The sequence below is a fragment of the Callithrix jacchus genome, chromosome X, assembly GCF_049354715.1.
Source record: "Callithrix jacchus isolate 240 chromosome X, calJac240_pri, whole genome shotgun sequence".
Taxonomy (NCBI): Eukaryota; Metazoa; Chordata; class Mammalia; order Primates; family Cebidae; genus Callithrix; species Callithrix jacchus.
In genome coordinates this window covers 13,126,560-13,147,315 of record NC_133524.1, presented here as the reverse complement: position 1 = coordinate 13,147,315, position 20,756 = coordinate 13,126,560, and the positions used below count along the sequence as shown (strand labels likewise).

The window sequence follows — 20,756 nt, the reverse complement described above, 5'->3', positions numbered from 1 at the left end:
GGGAAGCACGTGGTTCAACTGGTAGTTTTACAATTGAGGTAAATTTTAATGCAAGGATTATAGGTATGAGATACCACACCCATCTGATCTTGCTTTTAGATATTTGTGCCTATACTGCTACAAGCACAAGCGTAAACATCTTCATATAAACTCATCATGGTCACAAAACAGGATGCAATGTGACAAAACTAAATTGCCCTTGGCAGACTTCCACTGCTTTCCACTTTGTCCATGTTAAATAACACTATGACACATTATTTTGGTCAGTTTCTTAGAAGCACGTATTCAAGGTAACTCATGCTGTAAGATTTAACTAAAAAGGAAGGATAGTACATGGGAGGCTTTTCTTCTTTTCCTTCTGCAGGGACTTCATTTTCTTATGCTTGGATAATTTCTAGTTATTCTTAAGTAAATGTCATTCGATATCTCAAGATTCATACCTATACTGGATAGAGGATGCTGTGGACTGATGGAGAGGAACCAAGGGGACAGTAGAAGTTGAAAGGGTTGCCAAAGGGGTTTCATTGGGGAGAATTGAATGAAGGCTACCAACAGCCAGGCATTCTGACTTTATGTCTTATAAGGAGGGAATCAAGATAGAATTTCTCTATGGAGTATTATATACTTTAAAATTAATGTTCTTATCACAGAAATGTACTTGACATATTAGATATGTTAACTAGCTTGATTTAATTATTCCACATTGTACCTACAATTTATGACATTACTTCATAACCCATAAATTTAGGCAATTATAAATTGTCAATTTACAATCAAAAATTTATTGCACCTTTGTAGAAAAAAAAATCTTAATGTAAAAGCTTCATGAAAATTGCTTCCCCTTTGATTTCTACCAAATAGTTTTTTAAAGAGTTCTCAAAAAATTTAGCATATATGGCAATTTCTTTTATATTAAAGACCAATTTCTCTACCATATATTTATCGTACACTCCTCTTGTGAAATGAAACATTTTTATTTCTTCATTTTAAGACTTACAGCAATGGCAATTAACAAAATACACCAAAAGCTTCGAATTTAGCTGCATACTTTTAAAAAAATGGTTAAGAAGTAAAAGACACTTTAAAAACTATCCATCTCAGTTCTTAAATGGCATCTAAACCTTAGAAGTCAAATATTATAGCAAATAATTGTAAAAGCAACTGTAAATAAAACCAAATACAACCACAGCATAATATTACCATGTAGCCATAGATATATGATAAATCTGAACAGCAGCTTAATATTAGGGTCATTAGTCACAGTGGCAAAAGTCCTCAGATATTGAAAAGAAGGTGTATTAGGTCAACTACTAAGATGGTCCACAGTGATTCCTGCTTCCTGATATTTACAATCTATGACCAAGATAGGAGGCCATCCCAGGATGGCAGTCAAGGGAAAATAGTTGATGACCGACTGAGGCAATCACAGCTCACCATCTTGGTCTTCAGTTGTTTTCCCTGGACTGAGGTGGTCACTCCTGTGGAGCTGGTCAGACCTGTGGTTTACTTCTAACAAATAGAATATAGCCAAAGTGATGGGATATCATTTTTCTGATTAGATTAGAAAACATTGTGACTTCATCTTACAAGCAACCTCTTTTTTGCTAGCTCTGAAGAAGCAAGCTGCCTTGTGGGAGAGGCTCACATGGTTCACATGAGTATAGCCTTTGGCCAATAGCCCAGGAGGAATTGAATCCAGAAAATAACCACATGGGTATGATCCCCGAGATGCCTGTGCTTCTGGTGGACACCTACATTGCAGCCTCTGAGATACCCTGAGCAGAGGACCCAGTTATGCTGTGCCTGGACTCCTGACCCTCAAAAACTCTGGGCTAGCAAATATGTTGTTTTAAACCACTAAGTTTTGGGGTAATTTGTTACATAGCAATAGATGACTAAGACAGAAATGTCATTCTTTTGTATCTTTATTATGGGGCAAAACCAGGACTTAACGTCAGTTAGTATTGCTTAATGGAATCAACATACATATTGTTATACCGTGAATCATTTTCAGTTAAGACCACATTTCTCAGAGTTTGCCAAAACAAGCCTTCTGCCTTTGGGTTGTCAGGCCACTGGAGGATGGAGCTCTTACAGATCCGCTGCCTGAGCCTCAAATACTGAGAATGCTGTAACACTGGCTCCAGCAGGATAAATATAATCACATCCATGTTCTCTTCCATTAGCCTCTGCAAAGCCAAGTAAAAAGCTGTTTTAAAGTTCCAGCTTTTTGCATATTTTTTTGTTAAAACAAATACTGTTTTCTTGCTTTGATTGATGCTCTGCATGAGGTTGTCGATGATGGCCAATCCCGGGTCCCAATCCCTCTCCTCTAGACAAAGGAGAACGTTTTTGTCTTGACTCTCTTCCAGGTGGTAGCGCAGCTCGTTTATCACCCAGTCGGTAACAGAGGCATCTTTGGTGTCATAAGAAATGTAAGCATCATAGAAAGTTTGGGATGTGGAAAGAGACCTGTAGCCGTTTACCTTAGCTAAACACACATTATAGATAAACCAGACATCCCAGTAAAATAAATGGTGAGCCAGGGCAGCCAACATAACCATGGTGGTTATAAAGAAGGTGAAGAAAAATAATATCACTGCAGTGACATCTGAAACACAAGTTGTTAGCTCCAGATTCACAATACTCTTCCCTCTTTGATCCCCAGGACTGGCACAAGTGACATCTACCAGTCTGGGAATTGTGACATTCAGATGTTCATCCATCCATCTTCGGAAATCTCCAATGTCACAGGTGCATTCAAAGGGGTTTCCTTGTAGTTCCAAAATAGATAAATTGGTGGTGGTCTTAGTTTCAAGTGCAGATTGGTTGATCATTTTTAGCTGGTTGTGACTTAAATCGATGTGTGCCAGACTACTGACTTCAGAAAGAAAGCCAGAGGGCAGGTGGGAAATCTTGTTATAACTCAGCAGCAGTGTCTGAAGGGAAGATGTAAAATCAGATAGGCTATCAGTTAAAAAGAATAATTTGTTTCTACGTAAGTCAAGCAACTTGAGACAAGGAAACTGCTGGAGTAATGTCCAGTTAAAAAAATTTAATATATTATTATTTATATGTAATTCGGTGAGACTAGCTGGCAAATTAAGGAATGCTTCATTCGGGATATGCTTGAGCCTATTATAGGATAAATCAAGTCGTGTCAGATTTGTGAGACCTTTGAAAATGGAGATATATCTGTTATCATCACCATTCCACAAAATGTCAAGGCGATTGTCACTGAAAACTAATTCTACCAGGGACTTGCTTTCCAGATTGTACTTATCTGTTAAAGTATAAATGTTGTTGTGGCTCAAGTTTAAAACTTTAAGATTTGTAAAATTTTGAATAAATTCTAGATGATGTGTTACCCCTGCTATTCGGAAATAGTGTGAATTATAACTGAGATCTAGAACTTCCAAGTCAGACAGTTCAGTAAGAGCGCTAGCATTATCGAAGTCTAGTCTATTGTTTGTCAAATCCAAATACTTGACATGAGGCACGGCTGAAAATTCGGTTCCACTTAACACTTGAGCATTGCTATTTGCAGACAGATTTAAACAGGCAATGTCAGGAAGATCTTCAAATTGGTTTGGCCCAATGAAGAAAATAGAGTTGAGGCTTAAATCTAAGGCTTTGCCATAAGCAGTACATTGTGGCTTTATTAAAGGTCGGGTGAAATGATAAAAATTCGAATGTGGGTCAAACTCAAAATCTGTTGAGCGTCGTTTCACGATATGACGTTGAAAAGAGGAACTATTTGCATAACTCTGCCTGGTATCTTTTACCAATGGTGATATTCTGTTTTCTGACAAGTAAATGATTTTCAGTTTGGGGAAATTTTTGAAAAGGGTGAAATCGATTTGCTTAATAAAATTAATACCCAAGTTGATAGTCGATAAGTTTTGAAGCTCCATCAGGGGCTGGAAATCTTCTTTTCTGAGTTCCTGGAACACATAACCTCTTAAATGCAATGCCCGTAGAGACAAAAGTTTAGAGAAGTTTTTGGAAATATTAATGTGCTGTGGATAACTCCCCTTTTCATAGTTAAAAGACAAGTCAAGTATTTCTAAGCGGGGCAGCATCGTTAAAAACGCCCCAGAGGCTATTTCTTTCATTAAATAGTTGAATTCAAGATCCAGCACCCTCAGATAAGGCATATTTTTAAACCAGGCAGCATCAATCTTCCTGAGGGAAGTGCTAGACAGGTTTAGGTATCGAAGTTGGGTCAAGTTTTGAAAAGCAAAACTATGTATATTAATTGAAACGCCCCCATGACAAGGCACGCATGGAAATGGGGCATTGAAGCACCTTGGACAGTTCCCGCTTAAATCTAGTAATGTCAAATTTGTCAGTCCCTTGAAATCTTCTTCACTAATGTTTTTGATCTGGGTGTTGCTCAAATAAAGTTTGCGTAGGGAACTTGGCAGTTTGGGTGGCACATGGGAAAGACAATTGAAAGACAGTGATAGCACCTGCAAATTTGTCAGCGTTTCAAATACTCCATCTTCTATGTTAGTTTTATTACAAACTTTGTTAAAATAGCAGTTCCAGGCCAAATAGAGACTTTCCAAGTGTATAAGTCTCGAAATGCCCTCTTTGGTTATGTTGTATATATTGTTTTGAATTAGACTAAGTTCTGTCAAAGACTCTGGCAAACCAGAGGGTATTTGGGGTAATTGGTTGTCTTCAAGCAGTAACTCCCTTAGGTTTTTTAGGTTGAGGAATGCCCCATCTGTAATATTCAAGACATTTGACTGTATACCAGGATTTCTGTCCTGGTGCTGTACATTGAGGTTGTGGTTTAGATTTATTTTAGTGACGTTTTGCAGCCCTTGAAATGATTCATTCGTTATGTGTGTGATGAAATTATCAGACAGATCTAGTTCTGTCACATATTTGCCCACCGTTTGGGGAACTTCATGTAGTCGACGATTGCTGCACTCTGCAATAACAGAGCCATTTTTCTTTTTCTCATCACAAGGATAGCTTCTAGAATAATTTTCTTCAGCAAATAACTCATAGGAACCAGATATTAGCAGGAAAAGGCAGGTCAGCATTGATGGCTGAAGAAACATGTTTTCCTAAGGAAAATCAAAAGTGGAAGCACAGCATTAGAGTAGCAGTATTTGCCAGGTATTTTGTAAATAAATTAGCAGTGCTACACCATACTTGTATGAGTTTTGAAGTGTGTGTTTGCTTAACAATTACATAAATTGCATCAGATTAGGTTCAGAATGATTTTCCTTTTTACTATGTTCAGCTTCATGGTGCTAAAAGAAGCTGAAGATGGGCTGGGTGTGGTGGCGCACACCTGGAATCCCAACATTTTGTGGGGCCGAGGTGGGAAGATGGTTTGAGCCCAGGAGTTTGAGACCACACTGGGCAACATAAGGAGACCCTGTCTGCACACAAAAAAATTGTTTTAAATTAGCCAGGTGTAGTGGTGCATGCCTATATTCCCAGCTACTTGAAAGGCTGAGGTGGGAGGATGGCTTGAGCTCCTGAGGTCGAGGCTGCAGTGAGCCATGATCCTGCCACTGCACTCCATCCTGGACAACAGAGTGAGACCTTGTCTCAAAAACCAAAATAAAAGGAAGTTGAAGATGAAGCTATCTGAGATTATGCTGATGAGAAGACCTGGGAAGCTTCTGCAGAGGCCATTAATCAAGATACTCCACCACTATAAGGAGTTTAAGCTGGACCACAGCTATGGTTTATAAGTCTATAGCTTAGCAAGCTGTATATTTATATTCTTAACCTACTGACATGACACTTGATGAAACTTTGGCCAGCCCCCACGGAGAATTCAGATGCAACTTCTAATATGGTATCACCCAAGATATTCAAGGCAGAGTCATCTTTACCTTATCTATACAATCGCATCTCTCTTACTGGTATTTCCCACAATTTTTCTATACCTCTATGGTGACATCTATTATGTTTTCTTATCTACTTGCATGATTGGAAAGTGGGCAACATTGACTGGAAAGTGGACACCTTGTGTTGATAATAATAAACAAAATGTCAGGTATTGTGCTAAGTGCTTCATAAACATTTCATCACCCACATTCATGCTCACAGGAACATGACGCAGTAGGTCCTATTATTATCTATATTTTGTAGATGAAAAAACAAACTCAGTGACTTAAGTACCTTTCTGAAGGAAGGTATGTTGTAGTGCTGGGACTTGAGCCAATCTGATTTCAAAATTATATTTTTAACAACTAAGCCATCATGCTACACAATCTCCTTTTGAAATCCTTGTGCCTTAACAGTGCCTCAAATGTAAACAACATTCAAAAAATTGTTTGTGGGATGACTACTACTCATATGTGCCTTATCACACAAACATTCACATTAATAGCTATTTACTTGCTAATTTTGAAACTTCCCTAGGGAAGATACAGGTGCTTTATATTTTTATACATCCCCAGTAACACAGGAGAGAGCCTCACTTTCTGTAACTGTTTCTTAATAAACAGAGGGCTGAATGTATCAGTTTTGGTAACCATACAATGCAATAAACAGATTAATGTGATCAGTTTGATCAAGGGTTGTAATTAAGAGAACTCTCAAAAATCTTCTATCAATAGATACGGAAACCAGCCTAGATTTTTCACTAAAGCCCAATTCATGTCTCTATTATGGGTTAAACCAGATAGGTGCCTTCTTTTTAAATTCTCCTAAAATTTAGTGCTGGTGAACTAACACCTTTATATGTCACACCCTCTCTATGTTATAAAAGATTTTTATGTGGACGTTGATTATTCTGAGGCTCAATAATTATTGCCCGTTTGCAACAGCCAAGAAAAAGCCAGCTCCTTTTGAGATGGAAATTGAAGTGGAGCAGAACTCCTAGTCTGGTTCAGTTGCTTGTAGTTGTTTTCAAATGCAACACTATGGTGATATTACTGCTTAATGTTTAACTTGCACTAAAACAAGGCTCTAATATACCTGGTGTGGTAGGCAGAGTTTTAAGATGGCCCTATGAATTTTGCCCTGGGTGTTACTGCTGTGATAGCATTTTATTATATGGGGTATGGAAATTTATCTGGATGGGCTTAATCTAATCACGAACCTTTGAAAGCAGAATGTTTTTTTCTGGTTATTGGCAGAAGGAAAAGTCAGAGGGGTAGGACATATGACAAAATTGGGTGCATTATTTCTGGCTTGAAGATGTAGGAGCCCCACAACAAAGAATGCAGGCAGCCTGTGGAAGCTAAGAGTGGCTCTCTGCAGGCAGCTAGCAAGTAAATGGGGTTTGCGCGGCGGTGGTGGAGTGGTGAGTCGAACAGCAACTGCAAGGAACTGAAATCACTTGACAATCTGGATGAACCCGGAAACACATGTTTACTCAGAGACTCCAGATGAGAGCCCAGCTTGGCTTTATGAGACCTGGAGTAGAGAACTCAGGTCAACCTGCCCAGATTCTGACTTATGGAAATTTAGGCCAATCAATGGGTGTTGTTTGAAGCCCCTACATTTGGAAGAGATTTGTTCTGCAGTAATAGAAATCTAATATATCTAGATGCTATGGATTCTAAGATGATTTATGGCTTGAAAACATGGAGCTCCTACAGAGGCAGCCACCGGTCTCCAGGCTTCACATCTGCACTGGGATACATAGGCATAACAAAGGAAGGGGCAATGGGGCACAGACAGGCAAGGCAGTTTGGGGGAGACACTACAGGCAATGCTATATTTGCTCAGGCACCTGAGCAGATCTGAACCTGTGTGATTTCCAAGTCTCAACGTTGCTAGATTTCAAAGTCACTTCCAGACTCATCCCTACCTTTATTAGCTAGTGGGTGGCCAGGGGAGTCTCTTTGATTACTCTCACAATGTATGAATTGGCTCCCAGTCTCATGGGGAAAACAGATATGACTTAAACACAACATTACAAGGTTTTCACTGTGATTAAAAAAAAAAAAAAAAAGTACATGACACTGTAAGAGCGAACAAGAGGCGAATTTGGCCTAATGGTGGAAACTAGAGAAGATTTCCATAAAGAAGTGAATCCTAGGCTGAGACGGGCAGATCACCCGAGGTCAGGAGTTCAAGACCAGTCTGACCAACATGGAGAAATCCCATCTCAACTAAAAATACAAAATTAGCTGGGTGTGGTGTCACATGCCTGTAATCCCAGTTTCTTGGGAGGCTGAGACAGGAGAGTAGCTTGAACCTGGGAAGTGGAGGTTGCAGTGAGCCAAGATCGTGCCACTGCACTCCAGCCTGGGCAACAAGAGTGAAACTCCATCTCAAAAAAAAAAAAAAAAAAAAAGTAAAACCTGAACTGCAATTTGAAAGTCGAGTAGGCATGTGGAAGGCATAACCAAGATCTCAAAGGAATTTTTCAGGAAAAGGAAGTGGTATGTGCGAAGGCCCTGTGTCTATTCCAGTGACTTTCCCAGGCTGTGCCTCCAGAGAAGCCCTGAGACAAGGAATTCAGAGAGATGTGGTGTGGGCCTGAGACAAGGCACATCAGCTTTCATGTTTGCCACAGTAGGACTGCTTGCCACCATAGGGTCCAGAGGACTGGAATGGCACAGAGGAAGTAGCTAATGGAGATGTCATTGAGGTTCTCATTATTGTCATGTCACCACATTGAGTGTACATTTTTCAGTCCTCATCTTAATGAGCACGTAAATTTAAGAGACTGAGAGAAAGCCAGGGACTTAAGACTAGAGTGGGCCAGGTGCAGTGGCTCACACCTTAATACCAGCAGTTTGGGAAGCTGAGGCAGGTGGATCACTGGAGCTCAGGAGTTCAAGACCAGCCTGGGCCGTGTGGTGAGATCCTGTCTTTACAAAAAATACAAAAATAGATAGCGGGGCATGGTGGCACATGCCCATGGTCCCAGCTATTCAGGAGGCTGAGGCTGGAGGATTGCCTGAGCCTGAGAGGTGGAAGCTGCAGTGAGCCATGATCACACCACTGCACTCTAGCCTGGGGGACAGAGACCACTCCTCTCAGAAAAGGAAAAAAAGACCAGAGTGGGTTTTAAAAATAGGAATTAAATTGACAACCAAAAATTGTATGCATTTACGATGTACAACATGGTGTTTTGAAATATGTATAGTTGTGGAATGGCTCAGTCAAGCTAATTCACTTATGCATCACCTCATATATTTACCATTTTTTGATGGTAAGAACACTTTAAATTGACTCTTTTAGTGATTTTCAAGTGTATAATATGTTGTTGTTAACTATAGTCACCATATTGCATAATAGAGCTCTTCAATAGAACTTTTCCCTCCTGCCTAACTGAAATTTTGTGTCCTATGACCAACCTCTCCCCAATCCCCCTCCACCCCCAAGAGTGGATTTTGATCTTCATCTGAGAAGTGATTCGAGGCTTTGAAGGTTTTAAGCAGGGTGGCACCATGCTTAGATCGATTCTGCAGTGGTCACTGGCAAGAGGGCACAGAACTTCAGTCATGAGATGATGGGAGTTTGAACTAGGGTGGTGGCAATAGAGATAGAAAAAAATGCATTCAAGAGATGTTTAGGAGGTACATTTGAGAGACATAGCAATGGAGGAATAAAGGGAGGTAGAGGTTGCGAGGGAGAGGGATGCAATCAGAGTGACTTCTAGGTTCCTGGTCTGTGCACCTGGATGGATGGATGTCATTCACTGAGAAGGAAGATTGTTTGGGGTGAGGGCTGTCATTAATTAAATTTGACAGGTTGCTTTTGAGTTGTGTTTGTGATATTCAAGTAGAGATGTCCAGTAGGCAGTTGAGTGTGTGGGTCTGAAGCTCAGAGGAGAGTTCTGATAGAGGAATGAATTTGGGAGTCCTGACAATTGAAGCCATGGGTAGGAATGAGATCATTCAGGGCAGTGTAAGGCATAAAGGATCTGCCATGCTTCCATTTTATGAACAATTTTCTCCTCTTTTTTCTAGTAATTTTTTATGATTTCATTTTCTTATCCCGCTGGAATTGTTTAGGTATAAAATGTGAGGTGAAGACCCAACTTATATTTTTCTTTTTTCTTTTTTTAGGTTTTGTCAATTTATTTCACATAAGAAGAGCGTAGTTCAGGCCTTTACCATTTAATAACAAAAACAGCATGCACAGAAAACCCAAAGGCAACCACGTAGCACATGTAAAATGTGCAAATATATTTTAAAATACAAGTTATCCTATAGCATTTGCAAGATAGAATTTCATAGTAATTAAGGAATCTACTTCATTCTAACTCAAGTCTTTTGCATGTATAGCCAATGCAAATCTACAAGGCACAATTTAGCATTGATGCTACAGTGTGAAACACACATCCTCGGATTATTTATTTGAAGATATTAAAATAATATCATGTTTATTATTTTTTTATGAGTCAAGAGCCCATTTCTAAAGCTTCAAAAAGTATTACACTGATCACATGTGTGGTCAGGACACGCTGTTCCCTGAACTTAAAAGGTGAAAGACAAGACCCTATGTTGTTACCCTGTATTAAAAAAGGAAATATACATATATATACACAGATACCCCATATCACAGACAAGAAACTTCCCATAATCCAAAGGGAGGCCATTTCCTTATTAGCAAAGGTGCACATTACGGTATTTCTTGACAGTTAAAAATTACACACTTACCACCAGTTTTGGTCAGTCTTGCTACAAAAAGACACTGAAATAGACAGTTTTCTTCAGTAAAGTAAAGACCATGTCTAATTTAGAAAATCTTCCTCTTGAGATTGCACAGTGAAAGGTATCATTTAACTAAATATGAAAGCTTACTGCTTTTTTTTTTTTTTTGAGACAGTTTCACTTAGTTGCTCAGGCTGGAATGCCATGGCACAGTCTTGGCTCGCTGCAACCTTCACCTCCTGGATTCAAGCAATTCTCCTGCCTCAACCTCCTGAGTAGCTGGGATTACAGGCACCTTCCATCATGTCCGGCTAATTTTTATATTTTTAGTAGAGATGGGGTTTCTCCATGTTGGCCAGGCTGGTCTTTAACTCGTGACCTCAGGTGATCCACTTGCCTCAGCCTCCCAAAGTGCTAGGATTACAGGCATGAGCCACCGTGCCCAGCCAATATTGTTTTCTAATGGAGACCCATTTATCGTAATGTTGTTAATTGGATGATCTTTTGCTCACTGATTTGATAAGCTTCCTGTATCACATACTAACTCTTCGGTTATTTGGATCTATTTCTAGGCTTTCTGCTCTGTTTCATCAACACGTTCATATTTAATATATACTTGGTATAAATATGTAATAGGTATATGCATATTAAATATTACATGTTTAATATGGAAATACTTTTAATGCATTAATGGAAAAAAAATAACCCAATAGAAAAATGGACAAAAATATATTAACAGTTCACATAAAAAGGAAACATAATTTGCTTTTAAAGCATAGGAAAAGATACTCAATGTCACTCAAAAATTATACTGTCGGCTGGGTGCGGTGGCTCCCGCCTATAATCCCAGCACTTTGGAAGGCTGACGGGGATGGATCACCTGAGGTTGGGAGTTCAAGACCAGCCTGACCAACATGGAGAAACCCTGTCTCTACTAAAAATACAAAATTAGCCAGGTGTGGTGGTGCATGCCTGTAATCCCAGCTACTCAAGAGGCTGAGGCAGAAGAATCACTTGAACCCAAAAGGTGGAGGTTGCAGTGAGCCGAGATCCCACCACTGCACTCCAGCCTGGGTAACAGGAGCAAAACTCTGTCTCAAAAAGAAAAAAAAATTATACTGTCATACCATTTTTTACTGATTTATTATGCAGGTGAGGATGTGGGGAAACAAGTACTCTTATATTTTGCTGGTAGGAGTCTAAATTAACTCCACCTCTAAGTTGGAGAGTAATGTGTAATATCTATCACAATTGGAAACATATACTTGGAAGTCAGCAATTTCAATTCTAGAAGTAGATCCTAAAGACACACCCTCAAATATGCAAATGTCTATATACAAGGAAGTTCATTGCAAGGGCTGTTGACAATAACAAAAGACCAGAAATAATGTAAATGCCTACGAGTAGTAGTCTGGTTAAATAAATGATGTTATGTTCACACAATGGAATACCATGTGGCAATTAAACAGATAAGGCAATTCTATATTCGTTCATTCATTAAATGAACTAGGCAGATATTTTATTTCAGGAACCGTATTTGAGTAGCACATAAAACAGTGAACGAAACAGATTAAAATTTTTGCTGGTTTTGAAAGATAGATGTTAGATGGTGAAAGTACTGTGAAGAAAAATATAACTGGGAAGGGAAATGGTTATGTAGAATGTACCTCAACAGGGACTTGTCTGATGCTTTTGTCATGATTATACCAAGACAATGGGTCTAGAGGAGGAAGGTCACAGAAGTGCAGGGCCATTCTAGCCATATCATATGAAGGGTGCATGCTATCAACGTGACTTTCACTGTCTATGTGTATCTTGATCATCTGGCTGAGGATAGTGTTTGTCAGGTCTTTATTATAATTTTTAAATATAGATTAACACAAATTATTTTTTAAAGGCCCAAGAAAATATGTCAGGGCTAGGCCAGATTTCAGACCATTCCCTTTGCATGCTAAACAAAACATTGTTGGTAGGTGACACATGTTTAGGTGGATACTTGGGCGGGTCCAGAGGGCAGGAGCCTCACTAGCCTGGAGGTAAAGCCTCAACATACGATTTCAAACATAACTTTTTCATACAAGGAAGAGAGCAATTGAGGAGGAAATCCTCTAGGGGCCGCTAGAGACCAAAAATAGAGTTGATCTTAACAAGACGATATTCTTTTACTATTGCTTTAATGGGAGCATCCGAATGTTAGGTTCTTGTTCGTTGGCGCTCTCTCTCTCTCTCTCTCTCTCTCTCTCTCTCTCTCTCTCTCTCTCTCTCTCTCTCTCTCTCCCCCTCCCTCCCTCCCTCCCTCCCTCCCTCCCTCCCCCCTCTCTCTCTCTCTCTCTCTCCTTTTTCTTTCTTTTCATTTCCTTTCTTTTTTTCTTTCTTTCTGGATAAAAATGGCCTCCGGGAGAGTCGATAGCAGCTTAAAACAAACTATGGGCCATGGAAATGGCCAGAACATTCCAAAAGACATTTTCCAGTTAAGAGTTTGAGGTTTCTAATGCTGCCTGCACCAAAAAGTGCTGAAGTAAGAAATATGAGTTGACAAATTCCAAATGCTGATTTTGAAAAGCACAGGCCAGGCGTGGTGGCTCATGCCTGTAATCCCATCACTTTGGGAGGCCAAGGTGGGCAAATCACAAGGTCAGGAGATCAAGACCACTCTGACTAATACAGTGAAACCCCATCTCTACTAAAAATACCAAAAAATTAGCCGGACGTGGTGGCATGAACTTGTAATCCCAGTTACTTGGGAGGCTGCTTGAACCTGGGAGGCAGAGGTTGCAGTGAGCCAAGAACATACTACTGCATTGCAGCCTGGGTGACAGAGCGAGACTTCATCTCAAGAAAAAAGAGAGAGAGAAGTATATAAATGGGAAGGGCAAGAAATGGTGAGCAGGTTGCTTGCAGAGAAGTTGGGAAGACTCATTGCTCCACCTTCTATATTCTGTGCAGAACTGCACAGAGTTTGAATGGATTGCCAATGCTCATTTTGCAGGGTACTCTGCTCGAGTCCATAGGAGTGCTGTGTAACCATGCCCAGCAGGGGGGAACCGCAGTTCCCAGCAGCCACTGATCTCAGAAGACAGAGCAGAAACTAAATGCCCAGCAAGACCTGCACCTTCTGAACCAAGTTCTTCCTTTCAGCTGCACCCATGCCTCTGACTACCAAATGTTGTGGCTTCAAAGGATACCAAAGGGCACCTGGTCCCAGATGGAGTGAGAAGGATACTAAGGAGAAGTCAGCCTCATTACAGCAGAACGAATTGGTAGAAACCATCCAGCCTAGCAGAAGAGAAATATGCAAATAAAACAGAGAAAGAGCAACTCTATAATAACTTAGAGAAATGGGAACTTTGCAAATAGAGTAGAGGAAAAATGTACCACTATGCAAATCAAGAGTGAGAGAGACCACACAACCAATTTCTGTTGGTTGAACCTAACAGTTGGGTACTCCCATTAAAGCAATAGTAAAAGAATAGAATCCTGTAAGATCAAAGAAAGCATAGGAGCAGATGACAGCTAACAAGAAATGTCTACAAAGTTTAAGAAGATGGAAAGCAGATGGAAGAACAGTAGATGGGGCAGAGCAAAGCAGAGAAGGCTGAAGCCTACGGCCCTGTGCCTTCTGTGCCAGAAGAGAAGTCCATCCTTAATGTCAACAGCTGATGGTATAATGGGGCTCAGGCCAGGCCACAGGGACCAGTTAAGACAAGGAGGAGATGCTTACTAGAAATGAGTAGTATATTGGGAGCTGATGAAATGAAGAACCTGGACTCAGTAGCAGTGGCAGAAAAGAGAATCAAAAAAGGGGAGTGCTTAGGTTGAGTTGTGTCCCCTAGTAGATAATTTCAAGTCCTAAACCCTGGTACCTGTGAGTGCAACCTTACTTGAACTTTGCCGATGTCATCAAGTTAAAATGGGGGATCATACTGAATTAAGGTGGGCTGTGATCCAGTAACTGAGCTCCTTATCAGGAAAGGGGAATTTGGAAATAGACACATAGGAAAGAAGGCCATCCACATGAGGAGAGAGGTGAAGGCGAGAGAGACGCAGCTGTAGGCCAAAGAAAATGAAGTATTGCTGGCTACCACCAGAAGCTGGGAGAGGGGCATGAAACAGATTTTTCCTTCTAAGGAAGGAAAGAAATGGTGAGCAGGTCCCTTAAGAAGGAACCAGCCGTGCCCACAACACGTTAGTTTCTGACTTGTGGTTTCCAGAACTGTGAGAGAATACATTTCTGCTGTTTTTATCCACCATGTTTGTGGCACTTTGTTTCAGTAGTCCTGGGAAACAAATCAAGTAAGAGCAGAGAACAGGTAAATGACAGTTGTTCTATGAAACCCTCTGCTGAGACAAGTTCAAGCTGCCAGAAAAAAGCCCTTTGCCTGGCATGCCCATGAGCTCGCTGAAATGAACATCCTGATGAGGATGACTGGGGCTTTGTGGTCCAGATCTTTCACTGCGGTTGCCTTGGAGCACCCAGAGAAAAGCAAAATCTACTTCTTTAAAGAAAACTTATGAATCATGAAAAAAAAATCTGCCCAACTTCTCCTCTCCCTGCCAAATACAGCTATTGGTAGAGGAAGCGATTTCACAACACTTTTTCTCTTTTCCATAAATCATCTGTTCTTCGGTTAGGTCCACAGTACACGACCTGCCAATTTTCTTCTGCAGATGCTGAAGGAACCAGACAGGACAACAAAAACAACCTCTCTGTCCTCACCCAAATCTTCCTTCTGAAATTGGATACGCATGGCCACCAAACACATTTTTAAAAGACCAGAGCAGTTTGAAGAACAGCTCAGAAAGTCTGCCTTCCCTGAAAACTCACTCCCTGAGTGTTGCAATGAGCAGAGAGGCCACACCTAGAATTCACCCGAAGGGGAGGGCTGCAGGCTACGCAGAGACCAGACATGTGGGCACAAAGGTAGGGACGCTGCTAGCTAAGGCTAAAATAAATCCCACATAGATAGTATGCAGTTCAGGTGGTCTGGGAGGGGCCTAAAGCTGCCTTCCTGAAATAAACAGCTTTTTACCTTTTTAGAGTCCTTTCCCGTGCTGCAGGAGCTATTTTACAAAGATGACTCCTTCCTTCTCCCTTTTCAAAAGCTTCCTTCAAGGTCTCCTGGGATAGGTTCTGCTGACGTTCCTTAACACTGAAGTGTCAAGAGAACTTGTTGATTATAAAATGTAATCAATCTCCTCAATTCAATTACTTAGCAGTTTCAGCACAATGTTTGGATTCAACCAGAGTTGAATTTTTGCGGGACTGAAAATAGTTCTAATTTTTAATGGATTCTGATTCATTCACAGTTAACAATGGTGGCCACTGATACATGATGAAAGGAAATTAAGAAATGGCTATGGAGGTAAAATTTGTCACTTTAGATGAAATTTACAATTAATCATAGATACTTTATTTTACCCATCCCAAATTCAGTGGATTCACTAACAGCTTTGGAAGACAAAAGAAAACATGACCACATTAAGTGCACTTAACAGTGAAGAGATGAGTCCCGACTTAACATACACAAAAATATGAAAAAGTTTGTTATTGGATGCTGGGAAATAGGGTAGGGAGCATTTGTTTAATCCTCAAAAAAATCAGTGAAGTCCATGAGGCCCCTGCTTTACAGACATGGGACCTGAGGCTCAGAGAGGTAAATGTTTTCCAGGTCACTCAAATGGTAGGTGGTAGATGAATTTGGACGGCTGAAGCCAAGGTGCTAGTTGGCCATGATCTGGTTTCAGTGATCAGCAGAGACCTCACAGCCCTATGTGGAACCTTCAAGACTCAAATGCTCGTGGTGGATTTTCCACATTCCCTTTCTGCACTGATTGGGCTACCACAGAGAGCTTCCAGAGTCTCTGTCATTCCTTAGAAGCACAGGAAATCTACTGATTTTAGATATACGCGATTACTAGCAGCTCTTTGTAACTGTCTGCAAAATCAACACAGCCTGTTCTCTGCTAATGCCAATACAGAGCCACAAGTTATGCATTTAAATTACCATGTCTTATAGCAGGAGTATCCAATCTTTTGGTTTCTCTGGGCCACATTGGAAGAAGAAGAATTGTCTTGGGCCACACATAAAATACACTAACACTAACAATAGCTGATGGGCTAAAAAATAAAAATAAAACGCAAAAAATTCTCTCAATGTTTCAAGAAAGTTTACAAATTTGTGTTGGGCCACATTCAAAGCTGCCCTGGGCTGTATGCAGCTCGTGGGCCGAGGGTTGGACAGGCTTGTCCTATAGTCTTGAATGGTCCTAAATTGGGACTGCTGATTTAAAAATAACAAATCCCTCAACTCCATTTAATAACCCAGGTGAACTCAGAGATGTTCCATTAGAATGATGTTACCTCAATGAATCCTGGAGGCGACACTAAGATGCATTTACAAATAATGTCCAACAGCGTTTCAAAGACTGACCTTTCCTGTGACACACACCTTCATATTCTATAAGTCTGGGGTCTTCCATAAGACTGCTTTCTCTCTCTCTCTCTCATAAACTCAGAGGTTCTTAGGTTATTATAGTGAAAGGATGAGAATCAGTGGTTGAAAGAGGAGAATGAACTCCATCAACTGCCCTCTCACCCTTATCCGCAGCCTCAGCTTTTCAGAGAAAGCATACTTAGAACTTTTATTTTACTTTCTAAAATCAAACCAAGGTGGCTAGTGGATACATTCCAGCTCTTCCTGGAGCCCTTCTAGCCACCTAAAAAAAAAAAAGGGACCGTGTTTTTAACCCCAAAGGACCAAAAAACTGCTGATTCTTAACTTTGGCTGCACAGTGGAGGTACTTAGGAATTCTAAAAGCTACAAATGCCAAGGCTCATATCCAGAGATTTTGGTTTCATTGGTCTGGGATTCAGTCTGGGCAGCAGGAGTTTTTAAAGCTCCCCCTGTGATTTGAGTCCATTGCCAAGGTTAAGAACCTCTGCCCTTAGGCAGGAGGTCAGCCAGGTCCTTGACCTCCATTGGCCACCAATGGGAGCGAAGTGGCCATTTTTGCAAGTTTGATTTGATTTGATTATTATTCTATTTACCAGTTAGTTTTTTTAAATGTTTTGAAACAGTCTTGCTCTGTTGCCAAGGCTGGAGTGCCGTGGTGCAATCTCTGCTCACTGCAACCTCTGCCTCCCAAGTTGAAGTGATTCTCCTGCATCAGGCTCCTGTGTAGCTGGGACTACAAGTACATGCCACCACACCTGGCTAAATGTTTGTATTTTTAATAGAGATGGGGTTTCACCATGTTGGCTGGGCTGGTCTCGACCTCCTAACCTCAAGTGACATGTCCACCTCGGCCTCCCAAAGTGCTGAGATTACAGGCGTGAGCCACCGGGCCCCACCTGTTTACCACTGTCTTATAGTACAGTTGTACTGGCTATCACAGCAGCTTACAAAGAACAAGTAGAAACTGGATAATTTCAACTGCAATCCCATATGTGTCATTGGCCCAGATGACCCAATACATATGGGCCACCTAGAGTCATTTTGTAAAGCATCTTAAAATTTTAGTGCAGAATTAATTTACCTTCAAGATCCATAATGAACATTAGGTGGATATAAAAATTAACTTCAGGCCAGGCGCGGTGGCTCACACCTCTAATCCTAGCACTTTGGGAGGCTGAGGCAGGTGGATCACCTGAGGTCAGCCAGCCCAGCCAACATGGTGAAACCCGGTCTCTACTAAAAATACAAAAATTAGCTGGGCGTGGTGGCACACGTCTGTAGCCCCAGCTACTCCAGAGGCTAAGGCAGGAGAATCACTTGAACCCAGGAGGCAGAGGTTGCAGTAAGCCAAGATTGCACTACTGTACTCCAGTCTGGGTGACAGAGCAAGACTCTGTCTCAAAAAAAAAAAAAAAAAAACTTCAGAAAAAAAAGTAACTTCAGAAAACTTCAGTGTACATTAAATTGTTGTCAAAATTGACTCCAAGGACTTTGGGGAAAAATATATGGAACATTTTGGATGAAACTCTCTTGAAATCAGACTTTTCAATGGCTTTTAAATCTCATTGAATTTTCTAGAAAATATGTATTTAAAAAGAAGTGTAAAGTTTGTTTTTAGTCTGACAGTTCTTCACAACAACAAAAACAGACCACCTGCTATGTCTAGACAGTGTAAAATAATAATTACAGAAATTGTAGCATGTTATTAGGTTAAGCCCAACCTTCACTAGGCTCTAGCAATTGACCTATGTATGGGAAGGAAGAGAGTTTGTCCTTTTCTACAGAAACAGCAAAGCAAAAATATTTCCCTCACCTTCTCCTCTAATCCTGTTGTTCTGGAAGAGATTATTGTCTCTGGTAGGGCCAGTAAGTAATATTTCCAGTTCAATTTCTAACTTGGAATTTTCTTCTTTTCCTGTTCAAATTAGTAGGATCATCACTGCATCTGATTTTCAAAATTTACTCTCTAAGTTCTTTTTGCTAACAGACACACAAATTAAAGTTCATAGCAAGCTGCTTTATCTCCATTTAGAGTTGTTTGTCTTTAATTTTCATCCTTATTTGCCCATTTATTACTTTCTTGGTTCATACCATTTGCCGCCAACCCAGATTTCTGGGTCAGAAATGCCATATTCTGTTGGAAAGCTTTGCTAAAGAAATATAAGTGACTTACCATGTGTCTGTGGTTCTTTCTAATTTTTCATTCTGTAACTTGCAGCAGCGCAGAATGGATAGCCTCTATGCAGGAGGTGGCCGAGAAGAGAAACTGGCTAACTTCCTGAAACAGGCCTATTTACCATCAGCAGAACCTAGCGTGTGTTTTACAGAAGTTTACATGAAAAGAAGGGAACTTGTGATTTCTTAGTTGTTGCCAAATCATTTATTGACTGTGCTTTAAAACTATGAAACTGAAGTTGGGGGAAAAGTCATTTATAAAACGGTTTAAATACAACCCAAGTCAGACACATATGGTGAATTTTTGTTAGTTTTTGTGTATTTGTGTGTGCAGGGGAGAAAAAGGGAACATTTTTCCATTCACTAAGAAAACTTTAGTGTATTCTTTTTTTAAAAAAAGTTACCATAAATTTGTGCTGAATGTAGGATTTCTGAAACTCATCTTCCTTGTCTAATTCACAGATGCAGGTGAATAATGTGAACATGGCTTTGTCTTTGTTTCACATGTTTCTGAGACAGCACAGGTAGGGGTGGGTCTCCCTCCCTCCCGGCTGTGGCCACAAAGTGAGCATCTTTCTCTTGGGTGCCTCCCCTAGCCCCTGGCATATAGTATCAGCTCAATGAGTGTTCATTGTATGAATGAGTAAGTCAATGGCTGAGCATTCATGATGCTGGGAAATTTAATCTTCCCGATTTAGTCTGATAAATGGATTCAATTTTATGTTGAAAGAGCAAGGGCCTCAAAATGTTTAACTAAGAGCAGAGGTCAGCAAACTGCAGCCTTTGAACCAAATCCAGCCCAGAGGTGAAAACTTTTTTTTTCTTTTTTAAGATGGAGTCTCGCTCTGTCTCCCAGTGTGGAGTGCAGTGGCTCGATCTCGGCTCACTGCAACCTCTGCCTCCCAGGTTCAAGCAAGTCTCTGCCTCAGCCTCCTAAGTAGCTGGGATTACAGGCACACACCACGACGCCTGGCTAATTTTTGTAGTTTTAGTAGAGATGGGGTTTCACCATCTTGAACTCCTGAGCCACCAGCCTCGGCCTCTCAAAGTGTTGGGATTACAGGCATGAGCCACTGTGTCTGGCCAGTGAAAAGGTTTTTAGATGAACATTGGCAATGGATTTGATGATAAAGAACACTAACTTTAAATTCCAATTAAGCATAATGTTATCACCCCAAAAATGATTCTATTCTTCTCATTATTAAACCTATACCACAAAAAATTGCATTCAATTATTATTATTACATTTTGAGATTCATCAATTAAATAATTGTGGAAATTTTTATTTTACTTTACAAGTACGTACATAATATTCGAAATTTGCTTCTTGGTTTGTAAAGCCTAAGATATTTATGATCTGGTCCTTTACAGAAAAAGTTTGCTAACCCCTGGCCACAAGAATAACGTTTAGAATGGGATGTGATATGTTTCATCTTGCCTTACACCCCAGGAGTGGGAAAAACCAAACTGGCAGCAGAGTGGGCAGAGGTGACATCCATATATAAATGGACTGTGGAACACCTTGTTATAAAGG

General features: G+C 40.4%; 1 protein-coding gene across 2 annotated transcripts; it reads right to left on the bottom strand.

Moving 5' to 3' along the window:
• Nucleotides 1–955: 955 nt before the first annotated feature.
• On the bottom strand, nucleotides 956–19,315 carry TLR8 (toll like receptor 8). 2 transcript variants are annotated; one of them, XM_078362821.1, is made up of 3 exons: nucleotides 19,221–19,315; nucleotides 4,905–5,081; nucleotides 956–2,939 (listed from the first exon to the last, which is right to left on the bottom strand). In XM_078362821.1, exons 1-3 carry the CDS (start codon nucleotides 19,221–19,223, stop codon nucleotides 1,959–1,961), a joined length of 1,161 nt encoding a protein of 386 aa, XP_078218947.1. In that variant the 5' UTR covers nucleotides 19,224–19,315; the 3' UTR covers nucleotides 956–1,958. The 2 variants fall into 2 exon arrangements, with proteins under 2 accessions (XP_078218947.1, XP_002762665.2); XM_002762619.5 differs by having other exon boundaries at nucleotides 956–5,081.
• Nucleotides 19,316–20,756: the final 1,441 nt, after the last annotated feature.